General features: G+C 45.1%; 1 protein-coding gene across 6 annotated transcripts in view; it reads left to right on the forward strand.

Annotated features, from left to right (window-relative positions):
- PRKCA (protein kinase C alpha) overlaps positions 1-19,861 on the forward strand; it is a 404,670-nt gene that overhangs the window by 277,531 nt on the left and 107,278 nt on the right. For all 6 annotated transcript variants that reach the window (XM_023652179.2, XM_023652178.2, XM_070226042.1 and 3 more), the window contains one exon: positions 421-549. In XM_023652179.2, the coding sequence (XP_023507947.1) occupies positions 421-549 (129 nt within the window). The remainder of the gene's footprint in view (positions 1-420; positions 550-19,861) is intronic.

A 19,861-nucleotide genomic window follows, 5' to 3' on the forward strand; every position in this document is an offset into this window, starting at 1 on the left:
GGTGATCTCAGAGAAGCATAAGAAATTCTTTGGCAAAAAGTATCCTCTGTTTAAAATTTGTATGTTATTTGCCTCCGTGTACCTAAAATATTAATTAGCCTATGCTTTGTATGCATTTACCTATGTGAATTTTGTATACTGTTCAATATTTGAAGTGTTCACGGAAGACCAGGCAGGGGTATTTTGCTTCAGTTAAGACTAAACAAATGTAGTACAGATATTTTAAGAATATTGTCATGAAGTCTGAGCTGTAAGGGACATCTGCTAACAGTTCTTTATGTCACCAAAAACATTATAGCAAAGTATCGAGTTAGAGGGTAGCTCATTTTCACTTCTGCTCATACAACCAAAACACTGAGGAAGTGATGGTTTGAGTCCATATGCCCAGCCAGCCTCACCCTTCGCCTTCTTGATTCACAGCCTGTGATATGAATGTGCACAAGCAGTGTGTGATAAATGTCCCCAGCCTCTGCGGGATGGACCACACAGAGAAGAGAGGGCGGATCTACCTGAAGGCGGAGGTTGCCGATGAAAAGCTCCATGTCACAGGTAAGACCATCATGAAGAGGCGTAAAACATGCAACTTCTTGGTGGGCATTCAGATGAAGGTCAGGCTGACGCCGAGACGAGGCTCAGAAACCCGGGCTTGTCATTGCCTCGGAGCTGGTCAGACTCAGAGCCACTGATTCACATTAACACGTCAACACACCTCCCAGGAGACCACTCTGTATGCCGAATTCCCAAAGACTCAATGTCATACAAAGTCAGAACCACCCTGTGGATTGAGGTACTCTGACAGCGTGGCCAGTGTATTGTCCCCTGGTGATGGGGGACAGGGAAGCCAATTAAGCAAAATGCTGTTGGTAAGAGTGGAACTAGGATGAGGGGAGGCAGATGGATGATCCAGATGTTGAATAGCATCAGGCTATGATGACCTGATAAATCCATCATAATGATGACAACATCAGCAGCCGCAGCCACCATTGAGCGTGTGTGCTTCCTCTGGGTTAGGCACGGTGCTAAGAACTTCACATAGATTAATTTGCATCTTCTTCACAACTACCGGATTATTAGCCTCATTTTCCAGAAGAGGAAACTGACCCACAGAGAGATCAGAGACTTGCAATGTCACAGAGTAAGCAAGGAGCCAAGATTGGATCCAAGGGGTTTTGACTCTATACCTTATATTTCTAATTATCACACCATGTGCACCTCATACAAACAGCCTAGCTGTGGGACCAGAATTCCCATCCAGGGGCCAGGACCCTCGTCGGGGCTGTGTCTGAGGGGGCTCTGTCATAGCGCAGCTTTTCCTTTGGTTTTCCCACCAAACCCACTTGAGGTTTATCAACACTGTCAGTCAAGTTATCCTTGAGTGTTGTTGGCCCAGGACCCCATCCCGTGTCCTCAAGATGCTCTGATGTGTCTGTGCTGTGACCCACCCCAGGTTGATTCATGGTTTAACTCTCGGATGTCAACCTTGTTTTCTTGCTCTTGGACCCCCTCGTGTACCACCATCTACTCTCCTTTTTTTGACAAGACGTTTGTTTTCATTTGATCGGCAAAGGTATTACCTTTCCATTTGTATTTAGGAATGCTGGGCTATCATAAAAATGGAAAGACTAACTTTAATGTTATTTATTTGTAAATACCAGAAGATATTACAGACAAAGACTGAAAGGGTCTATTTAAGGGGAAACAAAAAGAGGAGAGAATTCCAGAGAAGGCTCGCTTTTGAAAATAGCCTCACTTTTTTTTTTTTAAATAAGCAAATTTTCTACCCAATACTGTCCTCTCAGGTAAGAATTCAGGGAAAATCAAAGGATTTTGAGGTGTTTCTAGAAAAGAGTCAATACAATTTGCCTCTGGATAACCTTATGGAGCAAACACCAAATATAGCTAATGGTTCAGATTGACTTGTGAATAAAATCTCTGTCATAGACATGGAATCTCTTGACCTTTTGTGTTTTAGAGAAGTTTCTTTATTTTCTCAGACCTATCCCTCCTGTACCCTTGCATTTGGGGCTGTGGCTGTCACCTCCATTTCCTTTCATTGGACTGATGCTGTCAACAGAGTCCATTCTGTCCTTCTCTGGGCTAACAGCCAGGGCCCCTCTGACCTCATGGGCACCGATGCTCTCTGCCCAGAGGAATTGGGGTTCTGTGGGGGCCATGAGCATGTCTGCACATCACAGCCTCACACTGTTTCTCTCTCTTTTCTACTGTGGCTCCTACCTTGTCAAAGTCATGTATGGAGGCAGGGAGCATGCAGTTTAGGAGAAAACTACCATAAAACATAGTCTCAAGAGGTGTTAAGGGATTGAGTAGCATCAAGTCGCAAGCCTATTGGCTAAACATTTCCATATTTTTCCTTAGCTTTATGAAGCTACCGCCATTGACAATATAATAGACATCATAGGTTAATAGAGCTAAATTGTGAGGTTCACAGCTCACTGTAAGGCAAGAATGTCTGGGCAGAATTTTTAAATGGGCAGCTCTCACTTGTTGTGCTTCTGAATACAGCAAAACACACACTGTGCATGCTGGTCCTGCCCCGTGCCTTCTCCTGTAATAAAAGCAGCAACTATATGATGCTGCCTAAGTTTTCCAGTCTCTTCTTTGAGCCTCGGGAGGCTTGCAGAGGTAACACTACACAGAGGGGAAACAGATGCACTGGCCACGGTGGCACATGGTACACAGGCAGAAGAGAAAGATCAGGTCCCATCATGCAAGGACAGCAAAGAGTGTTCTCCTAGGACTCATAGGGTAATTGTTCCACCATTGCCAGGAGTTGAACTTGACTCACAATTATAGAATCATCTTAGGGGACAACACCCGTCACTGAGTTAGACATGGACTTTTCACACATGAAAGCCAACCAGTATAACTTACAGCAACAATCTAGGCCAAGTCTCTTGAGGATTAGTCTAAAATATTTTGCATAGATATAGCTCTGCTCTGGGAATGTGAATTCAGCAATAGTTTAGTAACACAGCAATAGCAGCTGACACTTATGAGCACTTCCCACAAAGGGGCACTTTCTAAGCACTTGTCCCAGTTAACTTTTTAAACTTGTGTGGAAGTTTGCTTTGTAGATGAAGACACCAAGGCACAAAGAAATAAAATAACTCGTCCAAAGTCACAAAGATGGTAAGTTTAATGCTTAATATTAACTGGTAGAAGTAGAGATAAGATATTTTAATGATAGCATCAATACGAATTGCAATCTTGTTTTAGTTCAGGCAGCCCTAACAAATACCACAGGCTGGGCGGCTTAAACAGCAAACATTTATTTCTCACAGTTCTGGAGGCTGAGAAATCCAAGATCAAGGTGAGGACTCTCTTCCTGGCTTGTAGGTGGTCTCCTTCTAGCTGTGTCCTCACAGGGTAGAGGGAGGGAGAGAGACGAAGCAAGCTATCTGATCTCACATAAGGGCACTAATCCCATCATGAGGACTCCACCCTCCTGACCTAACCATCTTCCAAGGCCCCATCTCCAAATACCATCACCTAGGGGGTTAGGGCTTCAACTTTTGACTTTGCAGGGGGGGGAATACAAACATTCAGTCCTTAGCAAATCTATCTTAAAAATAGTTATTTGTGTGAAGGAAAGCCAAACTCAAGGAAATAACTAATAGGTAATCATTTCTCTAAAACTCTGAGTAGTTTTAGATTTGCAGAATCAGAATTAGCCTGGTTTTACTGAGAACACAAATATAAATGATAAACCATAAGGAGTAGAGCTTATGGTCCAAATGCAAAAAAAATCAGTTGTGAAAGTAGTACACAGTTCCCATGCACCCTTCACCCAGCACCCCCCACATTGGCATTCTTTCATAAGTTTGGTTTAAGTATCAGAGGAGTCACATTTTTATATAGTACCTGATAAAGTTGTGAAAAATAGGTAGCTGTGTTCGTCACTGGAGATTGTTTTAAAGAGCCAAAGAGAAGACCTGAGACTTACCTTATTGCAATATGAGAGGCTGCAAGGAACACGAAGCAGAGCCGCTTTAGAGCAGTCCCTGCCATGAGGGCCCCTCCTGCCGTTACCTGCCTGCACCCTCCCCACCCACAGTGCAGGCACGAGTTTGTCTTGACAGATGGTTTCAGCAACAATAGCTCCCATTTATTCAGTGCTTACTATGTACTTACTGTTCAGAGGACCGGACCCGTCTCTCTGCTAAGCGCTTTATATTCATTGTTTCATGGACCCCTCACAATTCCACAGAGTACTATTATTATCCTCATTTTCAAGAGGAACAAACAAGCTGAGAGAAGGGAAGGAAATTGCTCCAAGTTATAAGGTAGAGAAAGACGGGGTTGGGGCCTGAACCCAGGTCTGACTCCCACGCCCGCAGGCGATGAGCCTCCCCAGTCTCTCTGATTAAAGAGTCTGTTTTTGAATAAATAGCAAACCCATAAATATTTGCTAAACCCATATTCAGCACTCCACAGGTTCTCAGGGGCTGCAGAAGGTCCACGTGTGGGACTTACACCCAGCGGGGAAAAGACGAACACGTGAAGGACTTAAAGAGCAACCCAAGTCCAGTGTAATTAAGTGTCAATTACGTGGGCGCTAAATGGTCCACCACTGGGGGGTGCTCCAGGTCATGGAGGATAAGCGGGCAGGGAAAGTCCCCGTGGAGAAAGGAGACTGAAGGACTGGAGATGTTTGAGAGGTCGGGGAAAGAGAGCTCTCGTAGAGGGCTTAATGGGATGTGGGAATTAGCCTGGCTTTCGTGAGAGCACAGATATAAACAATAAACCGTAATGAGTAGAGTTTATGGTCCAAATGTGAGTGATTTCTTGGAAAATGCACTTAAACCCTGAACAGCTGTGTTAATTGCTAGATTAGCTCTATTTTCATTTTACCTGTGCAGAATCGCTCAAATTGAAAATAATTCCCAAAGAAGAATAGAAACTTTGGGACAGAAATCACCCTTTTGAAGTCAGAGATAAGTTCCCTTCCTAGATTGGTGAGGTATTTATGGGACAGTCCTCCACTTTCGGGGTATATTTTTATTTCTTGCCTTTGGGCAGTGGTGATGTTATCTGAACAGAGTCATTCTTTTTCTTTCAATATGCGATTTTAATAGGTTTTCTACATTCTTGTGTGCTTTTTTATTTGGTTTGGAGGGGTAGTAAAAAAAAATTCCCTGATGGGAACAAATTTTCAATGTAATGTTGTAAGTAAATGGAAAAAATATCGTATGCTTTATAGCTGTTTCAGGAACACATCTCTCCCGCAAATAGATTATTCTGCAGAACAGTCTAATTTTCTTAGATACTTTGGGTTGCTAATTTGGCCTGGAGATGGAGAGTGTAAAACGAGTTCCATCGGGGAGGGGAGGCTCCTTGCGGGCTCTGAAGCTCCTTGCAGCTCAGGGATCGAATCCTCCTCTCTCTGCCTTCCTGGGGCTGTGTCGGATTCTGTGCCCATGTCTCACCACCCCAGCTATAGAGACTTGCCATCATGTTCTTGTGATTAAAACAATAATATTCCCTCTGTGTTCTTCCGCCTTATAATAGTGTATTTGCTACAGAGTCAAGGTGGTGAGACTCAGCTTCATATGATAATCATTCATTCCTTGGCTCATCCATTCATTATACAAATACTGAGCATGTGTCAGGCTCTCTGCCAGGCACTGAAGATGCTAAGGTAATTAAGACGGTCCTTATTCTGGTATGTGAGGTCCTTGTGGGGAATTAGGACGTGAAAGAAACATGGGGCAGTGCCCAGGTGCCTCAAAGTCTGGTGGAAACTTGATCTCCCAAGCTCCCCCCACAGTTCCGTTTTTCCCGTGTGTTCCTGAACTTCAGGAAACAGTGCCTCGCCTGCCGTGAGGAAGCTGCAGATGGCTTCACATGGAAGTGATAGTGGAATCAGGAGGACAGGTGGGGAGAAGGGGCATTTCCAGTAAAGATGCAGAGCCAAGGAAGGGCATGGTGCGTTCAGGACTGTGCTTGACACAGTCCAGGAATTTGGGGATTTTGAGTGTGAGGTGGGGAGAGCTGGAGGGGAATTTGTTTCCATTTTCAAGGGTTAGGGCTACCATTTACAGTTTATAGATTGCACAGTTGTTAGGAGTCATGTAGGATAGGCTCTGAGTGAAAGAGTTATTTTTCAAACAGGAAGATTTTAAGTTCCAGGTGGCTATGTTTTCAACAAGGATAGAGCATCAGCCTCCTGCCGTGAACTCCAGACATCACTCTGAGGTTCACAGTGACCCTCGACTTTGTCAGTGGTGGGAAAGGGGGCACAGCAGGTGGCCTCTTGGTTGCCTAAAAGCTGTGTAAGGATGCTTTTCCCAGTGGGAGATATGCTTGTGGAATATAATAACCAGTATGGGGCTTCCAGCAAGGAGGAGTTGGACCGAGCTGCTTGCTTGAAGGAAAAGGTATTAGTTGGAGGTAATTTCTGTTAAATAAAATCTTGGCTGTGGGATTTGGAGCCAGCTGAGGAACACAGGTGATGCAGCTCCTGTAGCTGGTCCTTTGGTTTGGGCTAGAGAGAGGGGGTCTGCAAGAACCTGCTTACCCTCAAGTTTATCCAGATCATCTGTTATTGGTGATGCTACGTTTGATCACCTGGTTAAGGTATTATCATCAGATCCCTCCAGTGCAAAGGTACCTTTTTCTGTTTATAATTAATAAGGAGTCTGGCTGTCATACTTGGAGACCAACAACCTTTTACCCAATGGTTTTACCATCCATGGATGAGCCTTAATCACTTGTTACAATGATGGCTGCAAAAGGCTGATTTTCTTTTCTTTTTTTTTTAAAGATTGGCACCTGGGCTAACAACTGTTGCCAATCTGCCTTTTTTTCCCCCCCAAAGATTGGCACCTGGGCTAACAACTGTTGCCAATCTGCCTTTTTTTCCCCCCCAAAGATTGGCACCTGGGCTAACAACTGCTGCCAATCTTTTTTTTTTTTTCTGCTTTATCTCCCCCAACCCCCCCTGTACACAGTTGTATATCTTAGTTGCACGTCCTTCTAGTTGTGGGATGTCGCCTCAACATGGCCTGATGAGCGGTGCCATGTCCGTGCCCAGGATCCAAACCCTGGGCCGCCGCAGCGGAGCGCGTGAACTTAACCACTGGGCACGGAGCCGGCCCCAAGGCGATTCCTTCTACATTCGTTAGCTGGCATTTGTCGGAAAGAAAAGTTTTCCCTTGTCTCCTCATACAGTTTTTAAAGCAGGAGCTTGGGCCCACAAGTTCTTTTTTACCATCATTTTTTAATGTTCAAATTGTTTGAAATATGGCCAGTGGGAGCCCCTTGAAGCTGGTTTTGTGTCCTTTTGACATGACCCATCAGTTTTCTAGCACTTCCTTCCTGCCTGGAACAGAAGAGCTCACCTGTACTTAATGTCTCAGAGGAAGCTTGGTTTTTTTTTTTTTTTTTTTTTTTAACTGGGAAATAACAAGAATGATGATAAGCCAAGATCTGGGTGCTAGGGGTGCTCAGTGCTCCTGGGGTGTTACTGCTTCTAAGCTCTTTCAGTAGACGGAGGTAGGAACTTTGTTTGATGACTTCACACTGGTGCTTCCAGTTCTGGTCTTAGCCCAGGGTTCGTTCCTACCTTTCTCTGGTCCCTAATCCATTCTCCCTTCTCCCTCAGCCAGATCCCTGGTTCCTGAGGACATCAGTGTGTTTAATCATTTCCTCCACCCCGTATTACATGCAGTTGAGTTTCAGAATTATTACACCAATACTTCTACCAAGAGCAAACCTAGTCCATAAAGGTCAGGATCTTATTGCTCTTTTTTTCCATCCATAGATGATATCTCACCAAGGATATATAGTCTGAATACTGTTACTTGGAGTAAATATTTTTCTGTGTAGCATGTTGTCCATTTGACCTACGCCACTTGAACCAGGTGATCAAATTCAGCCTCAATAAGGTGACAAACTGAAAGGATGTACCTCCTGATGTAATGTACTAGAAAGCATACAATATCACCTACCAAGTATCTTTGCCAAAATTTTATAACCTGAATCTAATCATGAGGGGGGAAAACAGACAAATCTAGATATTGGGACATTCTGCTTGATAACTGGCCTGGACATTTAAAAAATGCTGTAGAGGAGGAAAACTATTGCCCTACCCTCTAGGTTCTTCTGGGTCATCTAAGAATTGAATTGACATGAGACAGAATAACAGGAGAAAATCAAGCAAAGTTTAATAACATGTGTACATGGGAAGTCTGAGTAACTCGCCAAAATGGCTGAAGCCACTACCTTAAAAACTGTCTTCAACTAGAGACAAAGGAGGATGTGGGGGTAGTGGTTTGGGACTTCAAAGGAGAGGAAGGCAATTCACTTGGAGATGGAAAGGCAAATGTCTGATAAATAAATGTTTGCTGTTCAAGGCCTTGCTAGGTGCCTTCCTGTCTACCACGCCTCGAGTCATTTATGGTGATAGCTCCTTCCTGGGACAGGCCTTCTATCTTAGATTCTTTTAGGCAGTTAGGGGAAAGGTCAGGGATTTTTTTAGTCTTGTGTTCTTAAAAATAAGTCAAAGACACACATTTGGGCTGGCAAATTCTGATCTCCTGCAATGTCAATGTCATGAAAAATGAAAACAGTCAAGGGGACTTGTCTTGATTAAAGGAAACCAGAGACATGACAACCAAATGGAATCTGTAACACTTGATTGGATTCTGGATCCAAAAAAACAACTTATAAAGGACATTTGGGGGCTGGACTGTATTTTAGATGTCTTTGTATCAGCATGAAATTTCTGGGTGATAATGGCAATGTGATTATTGGAGGGGAATGCTGGAATGTTTTGGGGGTGACTTTTCCTGATGTCTGAAATTTACTTCCAAGTGGTTCAGCAGAAATCAAAAAAAAAAAAAAAAGTAAAGTTGAAAATACATGCACAGACACAGCATGTGTGGCAAAATGTTAATAAGTAGTGAATCTAGGTGGAGAATATATAGTTGTTGTTGTACTCTTCTTTCATCTTTACTGTTGGTTTGAAATTTTTTAAACCAACCAGACCTCCAGAAAGTTGGGCAACGTTAAGTTGGAGCTTTTTGTTCCAGCCGAGACAGCACTTAAATGTTCTCTGTAGGAATCATTCTCAGCTGGAAGGAGGCCCCCAGTAGAGCCAACATCAGAACTCCTGATGGGGATGCTAATGGACAGCCAGCCAGTCAAAACACAAGTAGCAGATGTGGAAAGGGGGACAAGAGAGCAAATCACAGCAGCTGCTGGTATTTATGGAGTACCTTGGTCCTGCAAGAAGAGAAACCAACATCTGATTAAGCCTCTCCCATGTACCAGGCCCTGACTGTATGCTTTCCTATGTAGTGTTTCATCACAACCACCCTTCAAGAAAAGCGCTGTCATCATCATCATTTATAAGTGAGGAAACAGGCTGGAAGAGCTCCTGTGGCCTGCCCAAGGTCGCATAGCTGCTAAGTGGAGGACACTCAGCCCCCAGCTCCCAGGCATGTGCCTCCCACTTCCTTACACAGCGGAGTCCTGGCTCTGGCCAGGAAAGATTCTGGGCTAGTTCACAGCCCGTTCTCTTTAGTGCAGACGTGGCCCATACTGTTGCTTAAGTGTTTGTGATTTCATGTTTCCATCCTCCAATTAATAGTTGAGGCAACTCTGTGGTGGCCCTGAGGCACCTGGAATTACCCAGTGCCATTGGCACCACTGTGGGTGAGGGTCTGTCATCATTTGCCTCCCAGCCTCCATTTTACAGGGCTTAAATAATAGCTGGAAACAAAAATGGCAGCAGGGAATCTGGCTGAAATCTTCCTTGCCTTAAAGTGAAGAATTAAACTGGGCCAGGAAGAATGGAAACAAATGCCCCTTCAGGGTGTGTTCTGATTATGCGTGAGTTGGCCAGACCTGTGACCTGCCTACACTCTTTTTCGGCCTGCCGTCGCTGGTGTTTTCTTACTGGCCCTGATTCTTTCCCATTGCAGGCTTGTCCTTGCTCTCGCATTTTCACAGTCTTGGAAGAACCCATCGATAGCAGTCGCATGCCTTGAGTTTGTAGAGGCTTAAAATCCAGGCACATGCTTTGCCAAAGAAAACTGGAACTACCCCTAAGCTAAAAACCTACAGCTGTGCTGTCATACCAGCGAGCGCTTGCACCTTGCCCATTCACAGGCATACACTTCTCGGTGAGGCCTGGGCATGTTTTCAATGGATTTATCAGCTGTATATTCTCCTTGATTGAATGTCACTAAATGTCAGGTGTCCCGTGTCTGTGGGACCCCTTCAACAGCCGGTCCCTTGCCTGCCTCTCCAGTCTTGACTCTTACGCCTCTCACCCCTTGGCACCCTGTCCCATTTGTAAAGAAAAGCTATGTGCCCCTTCCCCAGGTGCAGGCTATTTCCTGCCTCCTCACCTTTGCTTATACCCTGTCCCCTGCTCCATCAGGAACAACCTTTTTTTTTTAATTGAGGTAATATTGGTTTATCACTTTATATAGATTTCAGGTATAGTTACCTTTATAAAGCCTCTCCTAACATTTTACGCCCTGCCTAAAATTGCCAACTTTCTCCCCATGTCCTTTATAACATTTATAATGTGATTTCACTTGCGTATTTATTTGCATGCTGATCTCCCTCTATACACAGTTAGCCTTTTGAGGTCAAACATGGTATCTTATCTCCTGTACCCAGCCCAGTCACTTGAATTTGTGCTTAATAATGTCTGTTAGGCAAATGATGATGATAGAAGTATCCAGTAGGCACAGCATAAAAAATTAAATAATAAATAAAAAATAAGAAACTTTGTACTTTGTTCCTACATCCCAAATCTAAGCAACTCTTCCCATTTTAGCCCTATATCTGGATCAAGTTAAAATGATCCTGTTTTAGCCTAATTCATAAAGCCACATGACTTCTGGGATCCTTTAGAGAAACAGATTGTCGGCCAAGAAGGAGCTTGCATCTTCTCAAAGAGACATGTCATTATTTACATCCTGACTGTGGTATCTCATCCCGACCTATCTGTGGCAGAGCTAAATGTCAGATGTATACTAATGTCAATGAAAGTAATCCATAACCAGTCTATAAATGAAAATTGGGGGGAGTTTATTCTGAGCAAGATCTGAGGACTGGCTCATCCCTGGGCCTTCCTTCCCCAAGGAAGGAAGGGCACCAAAGAAGTAGGAGTGTACAGAGTGGTTCTATACCGTCAAAGAGCATGTATCATATATGATTGAAATGTCCCTTTTATAATAGTCACGAGATTGCTCTGTCTGCACAGTGATTGATGGACACAGCAGGTAGTAGGTCTGCTGTCTCAGTGGACACAGCAGGGTGGCAGGTCTGTTTTCTTGAGCTGGATGGTCACAGGTGCGCGCAGCAATCAATTCCTAGCCTACAGAGAGATGCTTATCCTTAAGGAAATGCCAATGTCAGAGAAGTTGCATCTGTATCTTAAGGCCATTTGTTGCTGTCTTTGGGACAAGCAAATGCTTAAAGCAGATATACAATGAATGCTCAATGGGCACGTCAGGCCCTTTTGGAAAAACAAGGTCAGGCCGAATTAGGTTTACACCAAATGGCTTCCTCAGATACTCCAGCATATCCTATTGCTTGCCATTTGTTTGTCACTAACTATCGGCATGCCCTCCTACGGGTGGTTATTCCTGCGTGGTCCGCTGTGCAGCAATTTGAACATAGCTTTCCACGCTGGGTGCTTAGTCACTGGATGTCCATGGGAGGCAGGAAGACTAGGGCGAGTGGTAAAGGGTCCCCAGCATGATGTCCTTAATGCAGAGTTTGCTTTTGTCTTAGAATACCCCACTATCCAAGCTCAGAGTGGCATGGCTTCTCTTTCTCCTGCTTACGATGATCTCAAGCCCCTGGATTCTTTACAGGGGCCTCAGTCATCCATCCACTTTGAGTTCAGTGACTCCTGCCATGAAGAAACAGTCTTAAATATGGGCTTTGAATGCCTGCATCCCTGGGAAGAAGAGAAACAAATGATTTCTGGGGCCTCTTTCAAGATTACTCCATTAGCATATGGGGACATTGACATTGACTGAGCAGGTCATTCTTATGCAGGATTTTAATTGCTTCTAATTATAGGATTATCATTTAAGCACAAGATTAATTGCCATGAAATTATTGCAAGGAACTTGATCATCTTCTAGGAAGTAAATGCATTAGCCAAGTGAGGAATCTCTTAGAAGCTTGCAAATGATGTCTTTTTAATCGCTTCCATGCAAACTTTCTTTTAACTCTTTGATGGGTGGTGGGGTGAAGGAGATGCTAGGGGGATCAGGATGGAAGAGGAAACAAATAGCAGGTAGATGTCCCTTTTGGTTCCCCACCAAAAGGCTGGAAAACCTGAACATTCAGTGTTTGGGAGTCATTTGGTTCACCAGTGAAACTGTCCCCAAATAAATGCAGAGGTTTTTCCTCTCTTGATTCAGTTCATCTTCAAGGGTGGCTGAGAGTGGCCCACCAAAAAGCTGGATGAGGCGGAGACTGTCTTAGGGTCCCTTCCAACTCGAAGTTGCTCCGATATCCCCCACACGTTTTTTATTTCCAATGTTTGTAAAGGAGCCCCTCCAGTTAATGTGTTGTATACACATGCTCTGGTTATTGGCATCGAAATGGTGCAGAAAAACATCAGACTATGTTCTTCACAGCTTCTAGGCATTTCCACTTGGAAAATTTGAGAGAAGTTAGCTCCTGGGGTCATTCTAAAATATCCCTGTTTGAATAGAGTGGGGAACGGGCCCCTGTGGGAGGGTCCGCCCCAGAGCCTGCCCCCACGGGGGACTTTGTGAGAAGAACAGTAGTTGTACCTTACCACCCATTTTCCTTGGTAATTAATGCAAGATTTGTGGTTAATTAAAGACAGTCAGGGTCCCTTTTAAAACCAAGGCAAGCACTTTTTCTTAGAATAATGAAGCGAGAACAGATGCAAGGCAAACTTCCTATGAAAGTTTTCAAGGTGGGGGTGCTGAATTTGGGCAAAGTTCTGTGAGGGAAAGTGTTGCTTCACCAGCTTAGACCCACTGGAAGCAGGGAATATAATCAAAAGAAACGCCTGCTTCACTGAACACCCAATGGGGAGGTGGAGAGAGGAGGGCTCTTGTTCCGGAAAATAGCACATTGACTTCTCTTTCCCTTTGTTAATTCCCTCTGCCTGTCGCCAACCACTGCTGGGAGTAGGGAGAGAACATGTTTCTCTGGCTGTATATGGCCACTCTCATTTTATAGGCTGCCTGGGTGACTATCTGTAGAACTCTTGTGAATAAACATCTGCCTGGGAGGCCAGAAGAGAAAGTGTGTGTGTGCTACACGCTATAAACAGCACAGTCCAGCCTCGTTACTTCTTACTAATTCCTAGCTACTTGGGATGACCCTGAAGTCTCTCTCAGTCCCAAGAGAGCAGGGACTCTTTGTGGTTCTCAGAACTTCAAGCTTTGAAGGATGCTGATATATTTTGGGGGTGGGGGGGAGTCCTCAGCACATATTAAATGACTAGCACTCCATGAAGAAAGGACTCAGGGGGCTTATGTTGATAAGACGATAAAAGTAACTTGCTTTTAGAGGAAGCTGTGGCTTTGGCTTTGGAATCAGGTAGATTAGATTTGACTCCCAGCTCTACTACTAACTAATGCTCAGTGAGTATTAGGGGTTGTTGCTTTATGAAGAGAGTTTTTCTTCTAGTCACATTGAAGTTAAAAGGTTCAAGGAAGAGAAGTTCATCAGTTTGTTAACATAGTAACTCTTTCTGTCCTGACTTATTCCTGACATAGCGACAACCACAGTGGAACTCCAGCCACACCCAGGAAAGTCTTACCCCGGATTTCATTCATTTTTGCTTTAGCATGCCCACCATGCACTACCCAGGAACACAGTGTGGAGCTGGCACTTGGAGAATTGAAAGGCCTCTGGATGAGTAGAACAGTTGCGTATTAAGCTGACAATATTAACCTTAAAGATTATAACTCGCTGGGGCCAGCCCCGTGGCCAAGTGGTTAGGTTCGCCTGCTCTGCTTCGGTGGTGCAGGGTTTCACCGGTTTAGATCCTGGGTGTGGACCTAGCACCGCTCATCAGGCCATGCTGAGGCAGCGTCCCACACAGCACAGCCAGAAGGACCCACAACTAGAATATGCAACTATGTGCTAGGGAGCTTTAGGGAGAAGAAGAAGGAAAAAAATAAAAAGATTGGCAACAGATGTTAGCTGGGCCAATCTTGAAAAAAAAAAAAAAAAAAGATTATAACTTGCTATGAACCTGGACCTCATCACTTAACCTCTCTGTTTCCCTCCCCTCATCTGCAAATTCAAATTAAGTCTCCTGAACTATATGGACTCTGAGGTTCCCTTCAGCCCTGGCCTTTTGCTGCTGTGACAGTCATTTCAGAAAGAGCTAAGCAGTGGTGCCGGTCAGCATGCCCCTCCTCACTGACCGCAGAGTTGGAGAGTCCAGGAATTCTGCAGCTGACACGGCCTGAGACGCCTCTGGTCTAGTGATGTTCAAACAAGTCTGAACAGCAGATGCCTTCACGTGACGTCTTGTTTGGAGTGATGTTCCCGTTAAACAGGGCTACTCTAGTGGAAGGGGAGAGGATGTGGCACCCACTTTCCTCCTCCTCCGCCTCCTCCGCTGTGACCCATGAGGAGACTCTGGACCAGAATTTGAAAATCACCAATGTGCTCCAAACCCTCGTTTTACAGGTGAAAACACCAAGGCTTACAGAGGGAACGTGACTACTAGGTAGTGTGTTTGAGGTTTTAAGGGACAAAACCGAACCACCACCCACTTGTGTAGGAAGGAGAATTCTGAAAAGAAATCTGGAGTAGCCTTCGGAACTCAAGGATAGGAATGCTCTGGGACCATAGAAACAACTGGAAGCAGAGATTAGCTTTCTGAACCTCACCTCTGCTATCTAGATACTGCTGTAGCTCACCTTTATCACAGCGAGTTAGGCTTTTTCCACACTGCAGGAAACATGGCCCTAGACAGTCCTACAGCTTTGCCTCTCACAGCTTCTCTCCTGCTGTGTCAGGCACAAACCCAAAAGTCCCGGGGAAGGGCTTCATTGCCTCACTTTGGGTCATGTGCCACCTCCATTCTGGACCAGTTGACTGTGGCTGAAGGGCAGGGTCTTGTAAGAGGGTAGATGAAGGTGGGGGAAGGACAGTTCACAGCAACAGCAGGTGGTGCTAAGCAGACAGTACAATAGAGACTGCAGGACTGCCGTAAGCCATTAGCCGGGGTTGTGCAGAAAGCTGGTTTGGGAATAGGGACTGGGGCCAGGCTCCTGCCTTCTATTTTGGTGCCTTTTTCCTTCAACCACGTTGCACATCCATGAAATTACTAAAGAGCATTGGCAGTGTCTGAGCTTCAGCACAAAAGTCGGGTATGACTCATACGTCCCTTTTGAACAAAGGAACACCTTCCTGGCCTGGCCAGTTTCCAGAAACAGCCAAGGATAAAGAAAAAATTTTGACTCAGTGACATTTGTCCAATCCAGCCACCCGGCACATTAATTACCCCTCTTATTTAGAAGCTGGAAAACAGCACACCAGGTTCTGAGTGAAATGGTATTGATGGAGGAGAGGTTTAGTGATGGCGGTACCACACTAAATGGGGCCACAGTTAGAATACAGAACAAGTGGCCCAGGAAAGGTGGAGTCGTTTGATTAAGGCCTGGGAACTGGACAGAGCCTTCCGGCCTACGTTTTGAGCTGTTTGGCCTGAAACGATGCTCCCCTGGGCCGCTTTCTCTGCAGGCTGTGTGCTTACTTGGCCCTGGCGTCCCTGTTCTCTCACCCCTCGAGCTTTGCTTTCATGAGGAATTCCAGCTGCGAGAATGAACTAGTTGGCAACATGCTAACAATGCCTCTGGATTCTTAGCCTCTCTCCGAGAAAAGCCAGGCTACCTGGCTTCCATTCAGCCAGGGAAAAGAAAAGGTACATTTTATCCATGAATCATCGCCCTCGGTCCCTCCGACGGTTAGGAAAATGATGTGTCTCCTGCTTGGTTTGCAAACAGTGGTGATTATGCTCAGACTGGCAGGTCCCTTCCCCCTTCTGTCTACCCTAAAGCACTTGGATCTCAGATGCCCACTTCTTCAGGCCCCATGGGTAAGGGACTCTTCATCCTGTGGATAGTCTTTGACTTGTGGGTCCTCCAACACTGGCTGTCTTCCCATTTAATCTCTGTCTCTACTTGACAGTTTTTCCAATTCAGCAATTGCCTTCGCATCCTGGCTCGGTGGTAATAAGCAGCTTGGTTATTTCACTGGGTTAAAAGTTTTACATGCAAGTTACTCAGCCCCCAGTCTTTTCTGTTCAGAATTAATTTAGTCTCGCAATTGGTTTGCCGCCTGTGGCCGCCTTGTGGTGGCCTAAAGTGTTGACAGATGGACCCAGTCAGAGAGATCCTTTTTTTTTAACTGTGGATGAGGTGAGCAGAGGCTTTGCCAGGTGAAACGCTCTTAGCCCTGACATCATAAGTTTAATTAATGTTTATCTTCAGCTTTGTATTCTCAGATTAAAGACTGCAATGCTATAACAGATAGAGAGGCTGAAACAAATGGGTTATTTTAATTTTGTCTCTCTCTCCAAGGACCGTAGTGTTCCAGAGATAAGTACTGATAATCTGCTGTTCACGTGAATCCCCAAGAGCCCTGATAAGTACGTCCCTTAGAGAATGAGCTCTGAGCCCATTTTTGGGGACGAGAATGTGTGAGAGAGCTGTTGATCCTGCAGGTGGTGGGAACAGGCTGGAAGTGGGACAGTGGATCCCTTTCTGCCCACTGATGGAGGCAGTATGCCCTCATGCGTGAACTGTTGTTGGCTAACCAGACATCGTGGGTGATGCTCAGCCAGGACGTTCCTCATAGGGAGGCCCAGCAAAGGCCAGCGGAAGCGGGACTCCCTCACGCGAGCTAGAAAAACCAAATTCCTGCTTGTGACCAGCCTCCCGGCCTCCTGCACCTTGTCCCTTGTATAGAGGTGATGGGAAGAAGGTTGGTTTCATTGGGCTTTGTCTCTCCAGGGTTCAGCTACTTCGGGGAGGAAAGTAAAGAACCAATAAAGATTTTTGTCTTTATCTGCCACACTGATGTGAATACTTATGATTTTATTAGCAGCTGCCTTGGAGCGAGGCCTGATTTAATTTAATTTAATCTCTGTGGTTATTTTCAGTTCAGCTGGGTCTATTTTAAGCATGGATGAAGGGGAAGTAATCAGACCCAGGGGGCAGATGAGGGATGCACAGGAGGTACCTTCCACTCCCCTCCCTAGTTACTCAAGCTTAACCTCTCTTGATAGAAAGCAAATAACTTCATGAAGACAGATCAGCCAGACCAAGTTCTAGTTCTGGCCATGTTTATCTCTGCTATTGCCTGGTTCCTCTGAGAAAAGAAGCATTATATCAGCTGAGGGATACAAGGTGGGAATAATAATTATGCAGCCAGAAATACAAATGGAGCGATTCCCTCTGGTGCCAGGAGAGAACTAAATAATGACACCTTCCCTTGCCTCTTGTTTGCTCCTTTTGCAAGTGTGGGGCATGGGAATTGGCCACCCCAAGATATGTCTCTTTGGCATGAGGATTATTTGGGGCTGGTTACTTTTAATAAACTGCACACAAGAAAGCAACTCTAAAAAGTGGAATTTACTTACTCTTTGTTAAGAGATATTTACATTGTAAAGGAAATCTCCATCTGTAAAGGTGTCTCCCTCTCTGTACCAGGAAGAAGGGGGGAATGACCTTATCTCTAGAAACTCTTTATCAATGCCAAAGGCAAGGACTTAAATCTGCATCTTGTTTATTGTACTTGTGTGGTAATGTCCCATGATCCACTCCCCCTCCACCCCCAACATCCTCCTTTGTCTTTAGCTGAAGATGATATTTAAGGTGGTGGCTTCGGCCATTTTGGTGAGTTGCTCAGCTTGCCTGAGCCTCTCCCATGTATATGTGTTATAAAGCTTTGTTTAATTTTCTCCTGTTATTCTGTCTCAAATGAATTTAATTCGTTCTCCGGTCAGAAGAACCCACAGCGGGTAGAGGAAATGTCTTCCTCCCCTACACAAGCTAGGTTTATCCTTGTGTTCTTGTCACTCTTTCTCTTTGGAGTGCTTTGATGCCCTGGAATCAGGAGTTTGGGAGGCAGGATGCCAGAGACTCCCAGTTTGATGGGTGTCGTCAAGGTCAATACGTTATACAGAAGCTCCCTCAGTGAGACCCAGAACCAAAGATCTTGTGGCCTGGAGCTGTCGTGCCAGCCATGAGCCCAGGAGCAGGTTCCCAAGGCCGCGCCATCACTCCCTGCTCCCGGGGCGGCCCTGAGGGTATGCATTTGGTTTGGTACCAAGAGTGATGCAGAATGAGAGAGATCTATCCTAGTTCTGTATGCCAGTTTTGGAGGTGGAAAGTTCCATCCCCACTGGGCTGTTGGTCCCGTGTGCCTAGAGCCCTCATCTTTTACTTGAAAACATAAGTGCAGAATCCTGGCACTTTATAAGGGTGTCTGGCACACAGTAAGTCTCAGTGCGTGTCTGTATGATGGCTGTTTTTTTCCTGGATGATACTGATGTTGATGATGATGATGATAAAAATAGTTAGGAGTTATTAATTACATATTTTGTGCCAGGCATCATGCGGTTTGACTTGTGTAATCTTGCTTAATACTTCCAGTTCGTACTGGGTGAGCCTCTTCTTATCTCCATTTTATGATGAGGAAATGGAGGTGAGGAGGGTTTCAGGGACTTGACAAGGTCGAACTAGAACTTGAATCCAGGCAGAACAGTTCTATTCTGTGTCCTGGAAGTTTCCATGAGAACATGACCAAAGATTTTCTGATGCAGGCTAACGAGTCACCTGCATCCACGTTGGTTCAGAACCTGCTCTCCCACCACCCCGTGGGGTAGAGATGCCCTGAGAGAGGGAGCATTTCTTGGTTTGAGGCTGAGTGTGGGAATGGCCAGAGGAGGTCAGATGGACCAGGTAATCTCGATGACTCATTAATGCCAGTGCAGTGGGCCTGTTAACCACTCACTCCTCCATGCCAGGTTTCTCCAAGCATGGTGATGTTCAGTATGCAGACTACTGCTCCCACGCCAGACCCGTGAATCCAGTTCTGCAAGAGTGGAACCTGCAAATCTTTGTCGTTAGTGAGTTCTCCAAGGTGATTCTTATGCACAGTAACATTTGGGAACTGCAGCTCTGGGTACTTTCAACTCCACTCTTGTAGTAGGGTAGGTTTACTTAAAACAAAAAGGTGTCCATATATTTGGGATGGTGTTTGGAATTTATTCAAACCAGAGCACTCCGTTACCCAAAACACAGATACACGGGGAAACACAGTAGCACCTCAAGGCAGGGAAGGAGGTGCGGTTAATTGTAGCCTTTCATTTTGAAGGCCCAAGGTTCACTCTTAGTACCATCCAGAGATGGCCAGACACCTAGAGACCAATTCCAATATAGTCCTGACTGAGCAATACACCAGGATACCAGTTTATTAATTTACAGAGAGAAATAAAATTGTCCATGTGTCTGTTGACTTGATCAGAACAGTCTCTCCAGGGTAGTCAAGATACCCAAGAAGGCAAATCTTAATGAACCCGTTTTATTGGTTTGTTATGTACAACACTGTCCCATAGGCCACCAGTAACATAAATCCACTTTGGCAGTGCCTTCTTTCCCTGTAGACAAACCTCAGGAGACACAGAACACTGCCAAGTGAACATGGAATTATAACAAGGCAGTTAGATAAGTATTTAATGGCATCAGGCTAAGATTTAACATTTATCTCAAGATGGGTGCAGCTCTTCTCCTTGGGCCAGTCTCACAAACCCTCATGGTGTCTGCCTCAGGGCCTCTGATTTCTCTGCCTGATTTGAATA

Source organism: Equus caballus, chromosome 11 (assembly GCF_041296265.1).
Source record: "Equus caballus isolate H_3958 breed thoroughbred chromosome 11, TB-T2T, whole genome shotgun sequence".
Taxonomy (NCBI): Eukaryota; Metazoa; Chordata; class Mammalia; order Perissodactyla; family Equidae; genus Equus; species Equus caballus.